Source organism: Didymosphaeria variabile (assembly GCF_027946475.1).
Source record: "Didymosphaeria variabile strain IMI 356815 chromosome Unknown scaffold_10, whole genome shotgun sequence".
NCBI classification, from domain to species: domain Eukaryota; kingdom Fungi; phylum Ascomycota; class Dothideomycetes; order Pleosporales; family Didymosphaeriaceae; genus Didymosphaeria; species Didymosphaeria variabile.
The window spans coordinates 1,581,505-1,599,483 of NW_026611629.1; the positions used below are offsets into that span (position 1 = coordinate 1,581,505).

General features: G+C 51.1%; 5 protein-coding genes across 5 annotated transcripts; 4 read left to right on the plus strand and 1 right to left on the minus strand.

Annotated features, from left to right (window-relative positions):
• Nucleotides 1-1,993: 1,993 nt before the first annotated feature.
• Nucleotides 1,994-3,914, plus strand: N0V89_012571 (uncharacterized protein; the record flags this gene model as incomplete). The annotated part of the gene is made up of 2 exons (XM_056221292.1): nt 1,994-2,069; nt 2,122-3,914. 2 exons carry the CDS (start codon nt 1,994-1,996, stop codon nt 3,912-3,914), a joined length of 1,869 nt encoding a protein of 622 aa, XP_056065279.1.
• Nucleotides 3,915-4,337: 423 nt separating this feature from the next.
• N0V89_012572 (uncharacterized protein) lies at nt 4,338-8,791 on the plus strand (the record flags this gene model as incomplete). Its single annotated transcript, XM_056221293.1, has 2 exons — nt 4,338-4,341; nt 4,992-8,791. The coding sequence occupies 2 exons, from the start codon at nt 4,338-4,340 to the stop codon at nt 8,789-8,791; spliced, it is 3,804 nt and encodes a 1,267-aa protein (XP_056065280.1).
• A 1,578-nt stretch (nt 8,792-10,369) lies between these two features.
• N0V89_012573 (uncharacterized protein) lies at nt 10,370-11,887 on the plus strand (the record flags this gene model as incomplete). Its single annotated transcript, XM_056221294.1, has 1 exon — nt 10,370-11,887. The coding sequence occupies one exon, from the start codon at nt 10,370-10,372 to the stop codon at nt 11,885-11,887; it is 1,518 nt and encodes a 505-aa protein (XP_056065281.1).
• Nucleotides 11,888-12,770: 883 nt separating this feature from the next.
• On the plus strand, nt 12,771-14,645 carry N0V89_012574 (uncharacterized protein; the record flags this gene model as incomplete). The annotated part of the gene is made up of 1 exon (XM_056221295.1): nt 12,771-14,645. The coding sequence occupies one exon, from the start codon at nt 12,771-12,773 to the stop codon at nt 14,643-14,645; it is 1,875 nt and encodes a 624-aa protein (XP_056065282.1).
• A 126-nt stretch (nt 14,646-14,771) lies between these two features.
• On the minus strand, nt 14,772-16,119 carry N0V89_012575 (uncharacterized protein; the record flags this gene model as incomplete). The annotated part of the gene is made up of 2 exons (XM_056221296.1): nt 14,772-16,009; nt 16,116-16,119. The coding sequence occupies 2 exons, from the start codon at nt 16,117-16,119 to the stop codon at nt 14,772-14,774; spliced, it is 1,242 nt and encodes a 413-aa protein (XP_056065283.1).
• Nucleotides 16,120-17,979: the final 1,860 nt, after the last annotated feature.

The following is a 17,979-nucleotide window of genomic DNA, read 5'->3' on the forward strand; positions in this document are numbered from 1 at the left end:
GTTGGGTACCTCTGTGAAGCATTGGCAGCATAGTTCCATGTGTAGTCTTACACGAGGCCCTCAGATACGCACACGAAGCAACCAAAACCCCAACGCAATGGACAATCCCAAAAGGCAGCCTAGAAATCAGGGAACTAGCTCAAAGCAACCTTTTCCAACTTCCCAACAACAACGCTCAGCGCATCCAAGAGGGAGTTCGTCCACTACCCAAACACAACCGGACAATCTCCCGCAACGAGAAGCCTCTCGTGGTCTCTCCATCAGCTCTTCCATAAGCTCTGCCTTAGGTCTTGTGCAGTATGGATACATATCACAGATCTGCATACCTTCGAATGCCGCGTGGCGATGTAACTCATGCCGAAACACGTACGCAATACAGTCTGCCAGAATCGATCGACCTTTGGGGTATTTTCGATGTAGAACCTGCCACCGCTCCACTGATTTCGACATATTGAACATTCCACAGCTACGCGAGATAACCGGCATGGAGTATGAGCTGGCCGTGCCTCACCATGCTGAGGCCCATGAACAGTCCCCCCAAATCTATCTTTGTATGGGTTTGTTGCACGTGTGGGCGTTCGTGGCCTCAGGTACCGACCCCATGGCGCGCTTCACTTCCAGCATCGCAGCCGGTAAGATCTTTCGGCAGAAGTGCACTTCGTCGTATCTTTCATCTACGATCGGACTACTCAGCAAGAGAGCCCAATCCCGCTCCTACACCGGTAGGTCTTCGAGGGTGTGCTCGATATATCGTGACGTTTAATGCAGGGTGTCTGTGTGCACACTACACATGCACAAACTGCTTTCGCGCTATGGTTCTAGCAGAGGGAGAAAACGTTTCAAGGAGATTACAGGAAGGAGAGGCCGTTGATATACCGCAGGAGACACTGGAGCGCAAGAAGGATGAGATCCGCGCAATGGGTCTGGATCCGGATGAGTACTTTCCCTGAAAAGTCTACACTGGGTAGCCTTTTCTGGCTCTGGAAAGGAACTTTCAAAACATGAGCGGTTTTACTTCGTGTAATGAGTGGATGGTTTGGCATTTTGCTTGAATGAGCATCTGAGTACCATTATGCAGCTGTTGCATCTGTTACGAGGACTCGGGACAGAGCCGGAGCCTGTGAGCCCATGAGTACTCGCGATTACTTCAGGTGACTTATAAATGTCAATGATAGAGGATCAGCTCAGCCGAGATGCCGCAGTAAGGGCTCGATCTTGTGCTACTGGTATGGAACTTCTGAATGAAGTTTTCGAATTTTGCATTCCTGAGTCGAGGATCAGACGATTGATTCAATGATTTACCACTTCGAAAAAGTATTACTCAGGTTCGAAAGACCATAAATGATAATGCACTCAGTTTCACTTGATGATCCAGAGAAATGCGTCAGGTTGCAGCTCATTAGCTTGCTGGCTTCGATCCAATTCTTCTACGAATCTAAGAGATATTCGCACTTTGCACAAATATAACGAACTACATATGAATCGAAGTCGGTGGTACGAAACTGCCGTTGCTGTTATGTTTCGACGTAGTGACTTGTCACTAGTTGTAACAAGTGATGTATTTCGACTGGGCAGACATCTGTCGCTCTAGTATGTACCATGTATGCAAGAAAGTCCTCAGAAAACGAAATTAGGTCTACTTTTGTATACGGCGAGTGCAGCGGTACTGTTCTATGGCTGCAAAGTTTCTAGACAGCGATTATGAAAGTTACAACACGCTAGTGCAGGAACAGTGAACTCACGAGATCCGACATGTTGTTATGGTCGCCCTTTAGGCAGGCGCCACGATGGTGTGTGCGCCCTGTGTATAGTCAACCGCAACACTAGCGCGCACCAAAGGTATACAAATCCACCCATGACTAAAGAGACCCTCGCCCGGGACATACTGCTCTACCCATCATCTTACAGTAAACCGTACTGCAGTCAAACAAGATCTACCCAAGTCGTGTGTGAGGCGTACATAGAATCCCTCTCTGCGCTCTCGTCCCGAACCATGGCGCCCGAGAAGCATACCGTGAGCTCGCCGCACGCCCCCGATGCGAAGCGCCGACGCGACGACACTAAACAAGGTATTTACTAGAAAGGAAGAAATAGACACGCACACTAATAGCAATTTTACAGATCCGCCAATCAGTCCGAATGCTGCAATTCCCGTGGTTCATCGCGAGAATGCGACCATCGGCGCGACCATCGGCGCGCACATCAAACCCCCGCAATCGCTAGAAGAAGTTTTTGCGCTCTTCGAGAATCGAGACGAAGATGATGACGAGGAAGACGATGACGAGGACCAGGATGTTGAGGACGACGATGATGACGAAGCTGCGAAGCCAGTGAGCATGAGCCCGGTCGTTGAGCCTCCAAAGCCGGTGCGCTCATTCAAACCCCCGGGGGCGCGAGATCCAAACGCAGCTCGGAAGGATGCCAGCATGAACCCATGGAGGTTCCGAAAATTAGACTATGGGCCTTTGCATTCTAAGAGCAAGAATGGAATCCCAGACTACACCTCAAGTAAGGAAGACCGATCATCAATGATCCAGCACGCGACAAAGACAAACAATTTAGGCAAGAATCGCGAAGGTCAATCGGGGGACAAAAAGGATAATGGGAGCGGAAATCCCTCGTCAATAGTTCAGACATCCCCAAACGATACGGATGAACAGCGTTCAGTCGAGAAGCTGGTCGGACGTTCCTACCGCTTAGGCTATGACGAGTCGGACTCTGGAGTTAACGACTCTGACGAGCTGGATAACGACTCTGGCGAGCTGGAAAATGTGGCGGACATGACTGGCTCGCTCGTCGCACCGAAAGCTGACAGCAAGAGCTCGACCATCGAGGAAGCTGCGCAAAGCACCAGCATGGAGCAATTCGCCATCAAAGTACAGTCAGACGCAACAGCAAGCAATATCGACATCATGAAGCAAGAGACTGAATCAAGCCTTCCCTCAACACTCACGCCCATCATACCCTCGGCTCCGGACTGGGCACCTTTCTCCCACAAACCGATCTATCTTGGCGAACCTGGTCATGGTCGATTTAAGTCTCGTATCGTCTTTGAAGCGGATACTATCCCTCATGAGCAGCACTATGCTGAGACTACGTACGGGATTACCACCAGCAGTCGCATGAGCGCACTCGAAAAGCTGATGGAGTGGCGTCAGAATTTCGGTAGCAAATCGAAGGATGGTCAACTGCGTAAGGCTGAGCGCCTTATCATTCTCAATGAGCGCGAACCCTCAATGGCGCGGAATGAGCTTTCTCGCCACACCGATTCGCTCATGAGGCTAGGCAAGTGGCTGAAGCAGTTCATGCCCGACAGCTTTGTCGTGATCAAGACCACCATTCCTGCCAATGCCCACACGAAGGCGGGTAGATTTGGTGCATATATGGAGGCGCTGTGGCAGCTCTTGGCGAATCACCCCTTCCATTTCTTCGTGGAACTAGAGGATAGGTCCATATTGACTATGGGCAACGCAAGCAACGCGCATGGAGGCATGAACGAGGAACTTGCTTCCGCGATCAACTTTGTTAACTCCGTTGAGTTCTTTCGGGTACATGGGCACCTTATGGCGGGGGGTCAGAAGCCATTCGCCACCATGAAGTCGAAGAAGAAACAGAATAAGACTGCACAAAGCTCCATCGACCCAGAGCGCGAGGCAAAGAATGTCACCGCTGTTCTTCCCTGGATTCCCGAGAGTTTCGCCCGGAAGTACTATGAGGATTGTGTGGCATTTCCTGATCAAGATTTCGGTCCTCTGGAGTTCGACCAGAGGGGCACAAATCCGGACACGCTGATGCCGCAGGAGGTGATTCGCTATATAGCATCGATGAATAGGTACTTGTTCGCCAACCTCGGTCATGCGAGCCAGGGCCCGCCAGTGTCAATGGGAAATTCGTATGGATCGTGGGCTATATAGACCTGCGAAGGGATCCTGTGGGTTTGAATTGTGTTAAGATATCGTTTCTTGCGCGGTTCCTGATGCGGAGGGAGAGCGGTATATGACTATGGTACTGCACGGTCACATCTTGTTGGCCTGGCACTGCAATTGCTTTTAATCTTCCACGAGATACCTAGCGTGCGTTTGTTTCCGTCAAGAGTCTGTAGCAATTACAAATGACCCTGAGTTTGCAACATTGCATTGACTCGGCGTGTGTCGTGCCAGCATGATTTTGCTATGCCGAAGAAGTGCCATACCATCATGGTAAAATTATGTTTAGAAGATGACACTTCCTCGTGAATATCGACTCTCCTCAACATACGTCTCATGATATTACGCGACGTCTCGCTGACATACATTTCATCCAAGATCGATCCGAAAGCTTCTGTTGCTTGTCATACCATGAGTATAATAGATGCTGTTTCGGAATCAAGTCGGTCTTGTGGAACCCTCCGGATAGGGAAGTCAGGGAAGCGTTGTTGCGCTCGATTCCCACCGTAGCTGGTCATCGTAACCTGGAAGTTCTTGGGCCGTTCTAAATGACAACCAATATCGTACCTTGAATATATACTTCTTTCTGTAGGTAAGGAGGAATCTTTTCGATTCAAAAGCTTTCAAGGGATCAAAATCTGTCAAGAGCGTAAGTCAAGGGGTTGATATCGCTTGCCAAGCTCACTTTCACCCTTCACTTTCACCACGAGTTACCTCTCTTCCACGGGCCCTCGTGAATGACTCTGGGCAGGTCCCGGCACGATCATGAGGCTTCTTTGGCATACTTGATCGCAGAATTTGACCACCCGAGCCTCTATCAACCCGCGCAAATTGCTATCGCAACTCTTCCCGAGCAGCCTGCAGTCGAAAGCCGAAAGCACATCACGCGCACCCTTTTTCTCAACCTCAATATTTCCCCACTACGTCACTATTCTCTGTACGCACTGTTCTTCACACGACCGCGCGGGTCTGGTCCAGCTCACACACGACACACTCAACCTGACGACCGGTATTATAGGTCACCCGCGCCTCGTGTTGCGGCTATTTTGCACGTCTACACTTCAGCATCGAGCTGTATCCGACAATTCGAGAACTGCAAGATGGCGCCGAATCCTTATAGTCCGAAGGGAGCGTCCAACACTCAGACCGAACGCATCGCCGAGGACAAGAAGGGGTCGGGCAAGACAGGCTCAGTGACAGCCACCCCTGCATCTCATATTGACGGTGTCGCCTCCTCTGTGCCATCTGACACTTCCAATCTTCCTGTTCTAGCATACGACGCCGACGCCGAATCCTTCGATGAGGACGAACCAGAGCGACCAAAGCCGACGAAACCCTCGGCGCAAACCGAGTACGATCCTTTCAACTACCAGACCCATTATGGGCAGCAGCCTATCGTCTTAGACTCATCGGTTGATAATATCTCAACGCACGATTCGAACGACGAAGAGGTGGAGCATAGCATGGAGGTCGGATCTGAACAGATGCTTGACGAAGAGAACCATGGTCATAACGCGCTTCAAAATGCTATTGTCGAGGACGATCTTGCTGATGACATGTGGGCGGCCTTAAGTCTTCCCACCGAGAACAGAGCCAATAACGAGTACAACGATTCGTTGTTCGACGCTTCCGATGATGGGAAAGAAGAACCTCAGCGCTCGAAATCTCTGTTACAGGGTGACAGCACTGGCAATACTACTACCGGAAATACTACGTTGGTAACAGCTGCTGGCGCTCCCGGGTTCAAAGCCACGCACGACTCCGACAAGGCCCACGAGTCCTTTCAGCAAAACGTCCCCGATGAACCAAAAACCACCGCTTCTGCTCAAGAACAACCTGCTTTGACGACACCAGGGGCATTGGGTGCAGGCAAGAAGAGGAAGAAAAAGAGCAAAGCTCAAAAGAATGCAGAGAAGGCACGCGCTGCTCAGGGCCACAAGGATCAAATAGATCTTCAATCTTTGCAGAATAAGGCGGCCAAGGAACAAGAAGAGGTTTCAAAGAAGCGGGAGAAAGATAGGGCATGGGCGGAGTACTCTACTTCATTGGGTGTGAACGGCGCTGGCATGTATAACTTCTCCAATGAAGAGGCGTCCGTATCGGAGGAACAGCAACCTGAAGATGGTGGCACGAACAAGTCGCCCTCAGATGACACTGGGCCACCTCCAAAGCTTCAAGAAGACCGAGACCAAGTGCCCACGCCAATACTTACTCAGGACCCAGCCGACATCGAGCCTGTATCTTGGTATACCTCTAACGGAGACTATGCATATCGCATTGTTTTCAAATCCACTGAGGTGCCAGTCGATGCAATATATCTGGAGTTGAAGGACCAAGGCGAACTCGAGTGGCATGCGGCGGGAGAGAGGAAGTTGAAGGTGGACGGCCAACTGTCGAAGAAGTACTGGAAAGAAGACGGAGCGCACCTAACCAAGAGTTTCCTACGCAAGAACGCGGCCGCAAAATTGATTGAATGGCGCGATTCCAGGAAGGTCTCAAGCCTGGGTGAAGATGTACGACACAAACTTCGCGAGCGTGTTCACGTAACACTGGACATGGGTCCACCCAATGGGCCTCTAGGTGATGCTGCTTTCTTTGCTGAGAGCATCGCTACGTTACGGAAGCGTCTCCAGACTCTACCGAAGTGGCTGCCGCAAGCTGACTTCCTTCTTAAGTTGGCAGTGCCCAATGATATCTTCGTCAAGCATCCACTCGAACGCTCAGGCTTTCTGAAGTACTGGGATGAGGTTCGTGACACCCTGCTCACATTCCCCACACGTTTCAAGGTGGGACTCACGGACTCGTCGATCACTGACGCCCGGCTTAACGAATGGTGGGATGAGAATGACAAGGATGAGCTTGATCGCCGAGTGAATAAAGCTCTAACGGAGCTTCATGCACCAGTTGATGTCAAGTTATTCCATGAACAAAACTTAGAGATGACGACAGGGTTTGGTAAAGACAAAAAGTCGGTCAAGAAGCACGCAGACCTAGCATCCACAACTACTGCACTTCCGACTATTGTCCAAGGTGTCGACGCGATGCTTAGCTATTTCGGATACAACGAAAAGTCACTGAAATCTCGGATTGAGGCCGAGATGTCGCAAGCTTTGCAAATGGAACGCCAGGAGTGCAAGAAAGGAGGAGGCGATCCATCGAAAATCAGATTTGACGACAACCTTCTGAACCAGCGCGTAGATGCCGAAATTGCGGAATTCGAAGATATGAGGCGGGCCGAAATTGTGGAAAAGTGCAAATCGACGTTATTGACATCAGAGAGCGTTGAGACTGCCATAAAACAAGGCACACGGTTCGTAGAGGACCTCCAATACTTTCAGCAATACCGGAAACTGCCAGAAAGAAGCGACCCTGTTCCCGACCCTGTTCAAGTAACTTTCCCAGCAGCGCAGATCCCAGCAACACGACCGTCATCGAAACCCGCTCGAGGCAAACAGGATCAGCCTGGGCCCGGTGCGCACAAATTAGGCATCTGGATACCTCAAAAGAAGACGGATGGATCATTCGCCGTAAAACGCTACGAGCGAAAGACACAGAAGATTCTCCTGGAAATCATGAATCAACGCTGGCTTCCTACCGAGGAGTTCAGAACGAAGCTAGAGCGTGCTGCCGTGATCGCAGCCGACGATGCCGGCATATTTTGGACAGCGTACAACAACGCCAAAGCGGAGGACAACAAGGATCCGGAAGAAGACTTAGCAATTGCTCCACAAAACTCAAACTTCGACCACTCGCATTCCTTTAGCCAGGATCGATACACGAATCAAGCCCTTTTGGCAGGAATGCCCACCGTAGACTCCTTTGGCACCCTTGATATGGATCTGCTCCCTGCTAGAGTACCCGGCGCAGGCTTACAGAACTCCATCGATCCAGCTTTCTTGCCCCATCAAAACCAGGCATCGCCACCGCAGCGTAATCAATCCTCGAATCAGTCACAGATGCCAGAATTCCCTCTAGGGTTGCACTCTGACTATTATCCATCAGTTGCCCCCGCCCATGGAGTTCGGCCTGCGCCAAATCTGCAATACACCTCGCAAGGAGACGTTGCCTCCCAAAATGATTCTTCCAATAAGCCACCAGCTGCGCCAGGTCAACCTTCTTCTGCGCTCAGCTCTACGTATAACGTGAAAGCACAGTATGTTCGAGGACGGTTTGAGGCTCTGTCAGAGAACACCACTATGCAGAATAACATACCTATGCCTCCCACAGCCTTTTCAGTTGGCCCTGAACAGCGTCGTGGCAAGAAACGCGACCGGACGGAATACAATGAGGCCGGAAATGAAGACCAGATCAATGATCGGGTATTCAAGAAGCACGCTGGAGAGCGAAATGGTTCATATTCTCTCGATGTTCCTGTGAAGCCGCTCAATGGACATGTATTGGAGAGCCAGGGTCACCCGCCCAGCAATCTAGGAAAGCGTAATCGCCATGGAGATCCAGACCCCTCAGAACGACCCAAGAAAAAGCCAGCACTGTCGATTGCGGATGCTACAAGCGCCGCCCCTCGTCGAGTACTAAGGCCTCAATCACCTCAAGGCTATCGAATTCGAGTGGACTCCGCCACTGAGACGCTCAGGCCGGCTCCCGGTAGATCTGCTTTCCAGGAACCTCTGTTACCTGGGAACATAAACATGACTCATCAGCCGACTACCGAGCAAGACATTCAGAACGCAAACAATATCAACCATCATCAACACGGCTTCCGCCCAATTGATCAGATGCCCATCCAGGAGCCGGATTTCCAGCTAGATGAAGAAGACTGGCTTTTTCTGAATGCTGAAATCGAGGATCCTCATCACCACCATGAACAACAGTACGGAGCAAGCCAACCTGGCAGCGAACAGTGACAATCTATGCAAGGTTTGCTGGTTTCGCGGATGCCAGAACCGGATGGATACATGACACTTCCCCACAATCAATCACACATGGCCGCGCAGCAAAATCCTCAACTTTTGGACGATTCCATCGAAATCCCTCGAAACTTCGCTGAAGAACAGTATCTTCAATCACTGAACAATGGTCCCATAATGTAGCTTATAGCAGTCAGAACCTGTTGAGTCGTCCCTCCCGTCCTCCCAGGACAACTCACAGCAGGCTGGAGCTGAAATCAGTTTCGGAGATGGCTTGCAGCCACAGACACGAACACTTTCCAAACTTTAACAGTCCCAACGAGAGATGGGTGCATGCCCACACAGAAGCTGTACTTCTGTGAGAGTTGGGCCGGTCCTCGATAAGCGAACCCACTACATGAGGTATGCAGCATGAGATACCCATTGCGTTGATTGCACTAACATCAACACCGCAGCTTATTCAAGGACACGCCTGAGTATGAGTGGGTCTCCCTATTCTCATGACACTCACGGAATAACGAGATCTAAGAACACTAGAAAGACAAGTAAGCGCCCGCTTTATCCAAAATATCCGATGACATTAGCTGAGCAGACAGATTGAGGATGCTGCATCGAATCTACGCCTTATGACATTCAAGGAATCGCACCCGACGAACACAAGTTTTCCTCGAAGATTGTCACTGTTTTTAAACCGGAGAAAGACGACAAACCCTTCGCAGCATCAGTAATGACACGACCCTGCTACAACCCCCTTCCTTTGGACCTTCAACAATGCTGGATCTCTTCAACACGTCAAGCGCCGTAGGATCCACACATGGAGCTGTAAGTCCTATCTACAGATCGATGCCGCATAGGTGCGTCTCTGGGATATGGCAAGAGCCTAGATGGGTAAAGGGATTGTGGGTGGAGAGACTGTAGGCGAAAAGATTGTGAGCGAAGGGAACCAGGCGAATTTGAATTCTTATGTTGTACTGTATTATGGTAGTAGACGCTTGATCTGGGCCGCACCCGTGGAGGGATGCGCCGGATGCACCTCAGTTCAAGACGTGCGTTCGGGGCCTGGCAACAATAGCGCATACCATACTTTATGGTACATGTCATAGACGAATTTGTATGGTGACAAGGGTAGTGGAGATCACGATAATTAAAGCTACTCGTTTATAAGAGACTGTGTCGTCACTGACAGAACCTCGAGAAGGAGTGATAGCAATGTCGTTGACCTGAGGACGGGAAGTGGGGCCTTGCTAAATCTGGTTAGCTCACCAGCCGCCCCGGTTTTCCGTTGCTCGCATCAAATTCCCCATCGAGAGCGTCGCAAGCAGACTACCGTGTTCTTCCTCTCGCCTCTTTGTAACCTCACGACAAGCCCCCTGAGTCAGTCGGCAAGACGTTGAGTCGTTCCGTACCAATTGCAGTCGCTCGATGACGTTCATTAGCCCAACCACCAGCTACTAATGCGAAATCCTCAGCCCCCACCGTGTCCTTCAAAACGGCCGGCTCTGGCATCTGTCACGTACTTTACCTTTCTTAATACGTTCGCAAGATATTGTCGTATACTTTGCGTCGCATTTGATCATGCCACCTCTTCTCCACGGCCTCCTGGCACTGTCTACGCTCCCTTTGGCTTTCGTGCTTTGGACACTGTACTGTCTAGGTCGTAATCATGCTAAAGCACGCTCAATTGGCCTCCCCATAACCGTCCGCTTCATCACTCCCGGCGGCCCACTCTGGATGATATTCTCTCCGTTGATAGTACGCATCGCGACCTATCTACCTTTCACTGCTTCCTTTATCAAGAAGTATCGGCGTGGGTGGGAATGCCGAGAAAGATACCGCACCCACGAGGAGCACGGCGAGCTGTTCACGATCTGCACGCCTGGCGGAAACTATGTTAAGATCGGTAACTTCGAGGTGGCTGACGACATATTGAGACGCAAAGACGATTTCGGTCGGGATCTGGAGGCATTTGCTGTGCTTAATATATATGGCAAGAATCTCGCGACGACTGAGGGGAAAGAGTGGATGAGGCATCGCAAGGTAGCCGCTGTGACATTCACTGAGAAGAATGCAGAGCTTGTTTGGGGCGAGGCATTGAAGGAAGCAAGTCAGATGCTAGTGTATTGGGTGGAAAGGGCGAAGAAACCTATACGGACCTTGGCCCAGGATACGCAGATTTTCTCCCTCAATGTCCTGGCTGCGGCGCTTTTCGATCGCTCATATCCGTTTGAAGGACGCGAAGAGAGGGTATCGATCGCGCAAGGAAAAGCCAGTTCAGCGAACTTGGTCACAAACCTCGTTCGTGCGTGCGAAGACGAAAGTTCTGGTAGTCTCAACACAGAGACTTCCGCCGGCGGCAAAGCCATACTGACGAAAGACGAGATCATCAGTGACCTCTTTGTGTTCGCATTCGCGGGCAACGATACTACTGCTTTGACGTTGGCCTATGTTCTGGCTGAATTAGCGGCGCACCCCAAGATCCAAGACTGGATATCCGAGGAGATACGGCATCACACGGCCACGGAAGATGTTACCAAGTGGGACTATACAACGTGTATGAAGCTAAAGCGCTGTTGGGCAGTCATGTATGAGACACTACGACTTTCGCATCCAATCAACCAGCTCGTGAAGAATACAGGAGCGGAGCCCAGAAGTATTACTCACAAAGGAACAACCTACCTTGTTCCTGCACATACAACAGTGGAAATAAATCTGCCCTCTTTATCAACGATGCCGTCGCATTGGGGCTCTGAGAGCCTAGAATGGAACCCAAAACGCTTTGTCACTTCAGGCCAAGGCGCATCCGATGGGTTTGAAGAGGAGGCGATTCCTCCGGACACGACGTCTACGCTGTTTCCGTGGGCCTACAGTCGACTGGTTTGTCCTGGCAAACGCTTTTCGCAAGCAGAGCTTGTCGGCGCCCTGGCAGCTCTATTTCGCGATCATCGTGTAGAGCCTGTGCCTGAAGTGGGTGAAAGCATGCAAGAAGCGTGTCGCAGGGTGAAGACAATGTCAGAGGATATTGAACAGAGACTATTGAGTGAGATGCGGGAGCCCGAGAACATTGCACTACGATGGTTCAGGGCGCAAATCTGATGGTTGCCAGAACTAATTACGAGGAGCCTTAACGTAGGCGTAAGGTCGGCAAGAGTGTGAGCAGAAGAAGGCGTTCTCTTATCGATCACACGGTAGGCGACATTGCATCCTGAACGTACTGCGCCATCTCGTGGCCTTCCTTGTATGGAACTCGACAAACAAGCTCGAACCAGCTCCTACATCCAATCGACGATCCGGACAGCATATTCTGTGATTCAATCTGCACAATGCCCACCATTATCTTCGCCGCGCAGGTTTCTCGTGGATCCGAAGCTCGATGGCTGCAAGTCTGCAAAAGGTCATCCGGCCCAAATACGAGGCTTGGGCTAGTCCACCAGTGGGATAGTCTCAGGCACACCCGCTTACAATCCGGGGCAACATCTATGCACGTTATCGCAGGGTTGTCCAGCTGATGGGGCCAACGTCTCACGGTCAAGCTCGGCCACCACCTTACTATCGCATGTGATCAATTCAACCTCCCACGGCCCACCCTTCACCACCAACCGCCTATAGCAGCCCATAACCTTCCTGCGGTGTTCGAAAAACCACTCGAAATCATCAGACCCCACAGAGCAGGGGTTGCAGTATGCGAACTGCGAGTTCTTCCCATGCGATCACGTCAGCCACGTCAACTACAGGCAATAAGCCCGAGCTGGAGACTTTCGGGCGCTCAACCTTCAGCTGAAGATGACCAGTTGTCGATGAAAATGACCGACTGACGGGCACCCTTTGCAGAGGTGCCTACAGCACAGCCTTGAACAGGCACGATCGGTAGCTCCTTATAAGAGATGGGCTGGAAGTTGCGATTCATCGTTGCTTTGAATCACTCCAACATCAACAGTGTCCAATGACCATGCGGTCCTTTACAGCATGCGGCAGCAGTATGGCTATTCTGTTACTCTCGCTCAGCGCTGTCCTCGCAAGCGACTGGCACTCCAGCGCTGCCAACGGAGATGCGTGCGAATATCCCAATTGCAGACCAGAACCCCAGATTCCGGCATCTCGACCACCTCCCGGCGGCAACTGGCTTGGCTTTGGTGCCGATGTTTACAACAACCACTGGGCTGGAAGTGATGCCCTCGTTGACTTAGCTAATGTTAGAAATCTCACTACCGTATGTCAGAAGAAATACGAACCGGGCCTTAGTGCAGCACCGCTCGTCGAGGACGGCATTGCGTACTACAATACGTTTGGTGGCCTGCTAGTGGCACTTGATTACGCAACCTGCGAAGAGCAATGGACATTGAACGTTACGGAGTTAATTCTGAAAGTCAAAGGAAACAGCGACAATATCGTCGCAACAGGTGGTGCGCTTGCCTCGCGCAGCACACCTGTTGCTGATGGAGATGTGCTGTACTTCGGCACACTCGCAAGAGCTCTGGTAGTCGCCGTGAACAAGGTTTCTGGTAAAGTCATCGATACGCTAGAGATCGGCAACCATCCCTTGTCCGTTCTCACACAGTCTCCAACTGTTTACAAGCACCGCATCTTCTTCGGGGTATCGACAACCGAATCCGGTGCACCAGCTGCAGACCCCAGCTACAATCTCACGCATCATGGCTCCATGAATGCTGTGGAGCTCCGCCACGGCCGTCTTGCTCTCGTCTGGACAACGCACATGATCCCGCCAGGCGCCAACTTCTCCGGTGCCTCGGTCTGGGGCTCTCAACCTTCCATCGACCCTATCCGCAATCAGGTCTTCATAGGCACTGGTCAGCTTTTCTCGCTCCCAGATGAATTCGTGGAGTGCCAGGATGCAAACAAGAACCTGCGCGTGCAGACCGAGCATCTCGCCAACGAGCCCTGTCTTCCACGCAATGTGTACCAAACCTCTGTCCTCGCACTCGACATTGATACCGGTGAGATAAATTGGTACCGCACACTCGGAGCCTTGGATGCATGGAACGCAGCCTGCATCCCCGAATTCCTTGGCGGACCTCCTGGCACCCCTCCCGGGCCGAACTGTCCCAAGAACATCGGCAACGATACGGACTTCGGAATGGCGCCTGCTTTTGTCCTCGGCTCGGAATACACCCCTGGGCAGAAGGATGTCATCGTAGCAGGTCAAAAGAACGGGAACTTGTACGCGTTCAGCGCGCAGACCGGCACCGTGCTGTGGGCGGTCAACCCTGCACCGGGCGGTCTCGAAGGTGGCTTGAGCTGGGGCGTTGCCATCGACCAGGACACAGTGTATCACACTGGGATTAACACCAATCGCGTTAACTTCACTATCTTCCCTTCCAACGAGACGATCTCTAATTCTGTATTCGGTGCCGTTAATCTCAAAGATGGTAGCACGAAATGGCAGACCGCAGCTCCGAGAAACAGGACTAGTATTGTCATGCCGGTTGTTGTCAATGATGTGATATTGACTGGGACTACTGGCGATTGGGCAGAAGGCAGTTTGTACGCGGTGGGTCCTGGGTCGTTCATTGCGCTCAATAAGTTTACTGGGGAGATCCTGAGAGAGGATGTGCTGGACGCGTTCTTTCACGCAGGCATTGCGGCTGTGAAGGAATATGTGATGTTCGGAACTGGGTATGGGGGGCTTGAACCGGCGCACAATGGGTCGTTTAATGTGTTAAAGATCGGATCAACGACCCCAGCGAGTGGTGGCGATGCGGGAGATGACGATAATGATGTGGAGCTCGAGGACAAGAAAGCTGAGGTAGCTAAGGGAAAGGCCGATTTGAGGAAGAAGATCGAAGAGCTGGAGAGGCAGGCTGATGATCTGGATAGGCTCAGAGATGAGCTATAGGTCTCCCATGGGAACCTGCTACCTGCCTACCGGTCTCTATGTAATCTCATGTAATGATATTGGCATACAGCTCCACGGAATCAATTCCAACTTGATGGCCCACCAACCTCTGATACGACAGACGCATTAAGCATCAGCCCCGCAGGTGTCACAAGGCACCGGATAAGCAGCCGGGTCCGGATTTGCCTTGTCCAAATCAAACGCGCCACTCGGCCGTTTCTCTCCATATGTCTCAACAACAGTCTTGTTGTCCTTGCTAGTAATGTGAATCTGCTGCCTCGTAGACATCGAATTCTCGCTCCTCAAGTAATTCTGCGGTCGAATAGTAATCCCGGATTGCGATCCCATAAACACCGTATTAGGCAGGTCATACGTATCAGGCATATGATGCATGCCCAGATTAAAGTAAAGCACCAGATCCTCTTGATCAAGAGATTCTCCGTCGAAGAAATCATTGAAGTCGACCAGCGGTTTTTTAGGGTCCTGGGAATTGGCGGGGTGCGCGGAGACTGGTTCGGAGTCTTTGCGGCGGAGGACATAGAAGGGGTGGGTTGCCCAATTGACGGCGTTGGAAAAGACGGAGGAGTTCTCGACGGTGAGGTGGATGCTTGATCCTGTTGACGGGTAGACGCGGAAGCCTGGGTATTCTCCGAGGTCGTTCTTCGCGTCTTTGTTTACGACGGCGTATGCGGCTGCTGCGTTCGGGGACCAGTGTATTTTGCCTTGGTCTTCGTTGGCGACGAAGCTGCGCTCGGCCTTCATTGTGTTGATTGGTTCGCCGTTTGACCAGTCGTAGACCTGGGTGTGGGGCACAAACTCTGTTTTAAAGAGGCTGTTTTGTGTACCGTGGATATCCATGTCCAACTTGAAGTTCAGCACGTGGTCATGCATAGAGCCGGAGAGTTGATCTCGGATGTGGAAGCCATAGTCCCAGTCAGCGGTACTGTTCGCCAAATCTGAGCCCTGTATATATCCGGAAGCCCGGACGACTACCTGCATCGACCCATCGTGGTAGAACTCGTATGTAGTTTGGTAGTCGTAGTTGCCAACAGTGCTGACGCTACGCACGAGAAAAGCGACATTCTTTGTTGCGTGGTAGTAGTCGAATGCTTGGTGTCGGTTCATGGGGAAGTCCTTTGGATATTCGAACAAGCAAAAAGCATTCGTGTAGGTCGCATAGCTTGGGCAGTCGTAGCCTGGGATCAGATTGAATTGAGTGAACCCAATACCGACATCCAGGTATGATGCAAAAGTCTGATCGCGGTCGGGGCCTGCATAGTGAGCGAGTGCCTCTTGCATCGCTACTTCGTACACGATTCTTTCGCCCTGGAAGCGGATGTCGTGCAGAGCAATGCCGGCCGGACCTGTACTGACATAGAACGTGAAGTCCACTAAGACTCAATTAGTACGTAACTAAGCAATCACCAATGAAACATACTCCACGAAACGTAGTTTTGCTGTGGGTCAAACTCATGGCGGGCTCCATCTGGAAGAATAGCAATCGGTGCCGCCTTGTCGTCGTGAGGTAGAGACCTTCCATTCCAAGCAAGTTGCTCATCGTAAGGATCATATGGTGTTCGAGCACTAAGAACGCTTCTGCGTGTTGTTTGCGTAGTCGAATTTGTTGGCTCTGGTCCATCGGTGCCGATATCATCCCCATAGCAGCGGTCGGGCCTACAGTCCATGGTTCCATTGCCGTTATTAGCATAGCTTAGGACTGAAGCTCTTGTATTATTGTTGACAGGAAGCGGCCTAATGTCAATCATGGGTTAGTCTTCATTCATTAACAACGAAAATCATCCGTACCCAACCATATACTCCTGAACAAAACGCTCTTCATAGTTTGTACCTAATACGCGCGCGAACCGCGCAGGCTGGGGGCCATGGTCGTCAAGGTATGAGGTTGCCTCAGTCTTGTTAGGTGCAAGCAACCACGCCGCCCTAGGATCTAAAGGATCGAAATGCAGGTTGCCTGGACTGTCAAAAATTAGCGAAGTCTTTCTACTTAGAGATGGAGATTTTCCATACATAGTAATATTCGCCTGTTTGTTCAGAAAATCCGAGATTGACTGCATCTCTTCCCTCGAGAGCCCGGAGAAAACATTGATACGAGGTGCCGTTGTGGGAATATAAGACCCATTCACATCTCTCTTGGAGTGCTGAAAATGAGTATTCTCATGGACTGAAGATGCAAGGACGGAAGCTGACGCAAGGGCTGGAAGGAGAGGAACGAGCCTCATTGTTGATCAGTATATAGAGGAATTGGTAAGACAGAGCTGCAGTCACCGAAAGAACGAAGGCGGTCACAACTTATACATTCAAGTACCCCTATTACGCCGCCGAATGAAAGACCTACAAGGCCTGTGTTGGGGCTTAGATTCCGAACAGGTGCCGTGAAAAGTCTAAGGAAGGTGATATGAACTCGGCATCCAGATGCCTGCTCCTGGTAGTCCAACCAAGTCCTTTGAGCAACAAACTCTAATGGTTATCGGTCCGTGTTGCACAAGGCAGACAGCAGAGATGAAAGTCCAGCCGAGGTGAAGGCTTTTCCGATGAAAATATCTTGTGGGGAGAGGTGGCTATGCTCGGTGAGGCCCATTCTCAGCGACTTTCCCAAACAATCTGGGGGTAGCCTATCAGTGCGCGGGGAGCGTACGTATACAAAGTACTGCCCTGCTATATGCAGATTCCCGAAGAAAGCAAACAAAACATGCGCCATTATGCTATAGGCAAATGAGGTGATACTTCAACCATTCACAGCTGTTCACCAATGCCATAAACGTCTTAGCTGTGCTTGCGGTCGCTCTGCCGTGGAACTTTGTGTTATACTCGGCTCCAGAACAGGCCGCAGAGTTGATCTAATTTACGTTACGCCGTACTGGGAGTCATTCGAGTGATGGACCCAACAGCGCTTCCTGTGATTGGCCCATGCGTATAACCCCGACATTGCGGGCCGATCCGAAGGCGGTATCAGCAACGAGCATCGGTCTCATTTAGGAGCATTGCAGTAGCATTAATTAAACATCCAACTCGAATTGAGCTTTGGTGGTAAGTAAACCTTTAAGTTTCTCTGCATTGCTAGATGCCATGTTCCATGATACTTACCCCACGGCAGTACAAAGCTATGACCATTGGTGATCTCTTCAAACCGTGAACAACCTCGTACGAATCCACAATTTCGGAATGGCGCTCCTACTCCAGTTGTTTCCCGGCGCCAGTTCCCTCCAGGCTGCATGTAGCATGTCACGTTGGCCGCATCATAGAGAATTAACGTAACAAGAACGGTGTTGACACCTAGAACTGTTATGGCGATGACTGGTAGTGGTACGTGCGA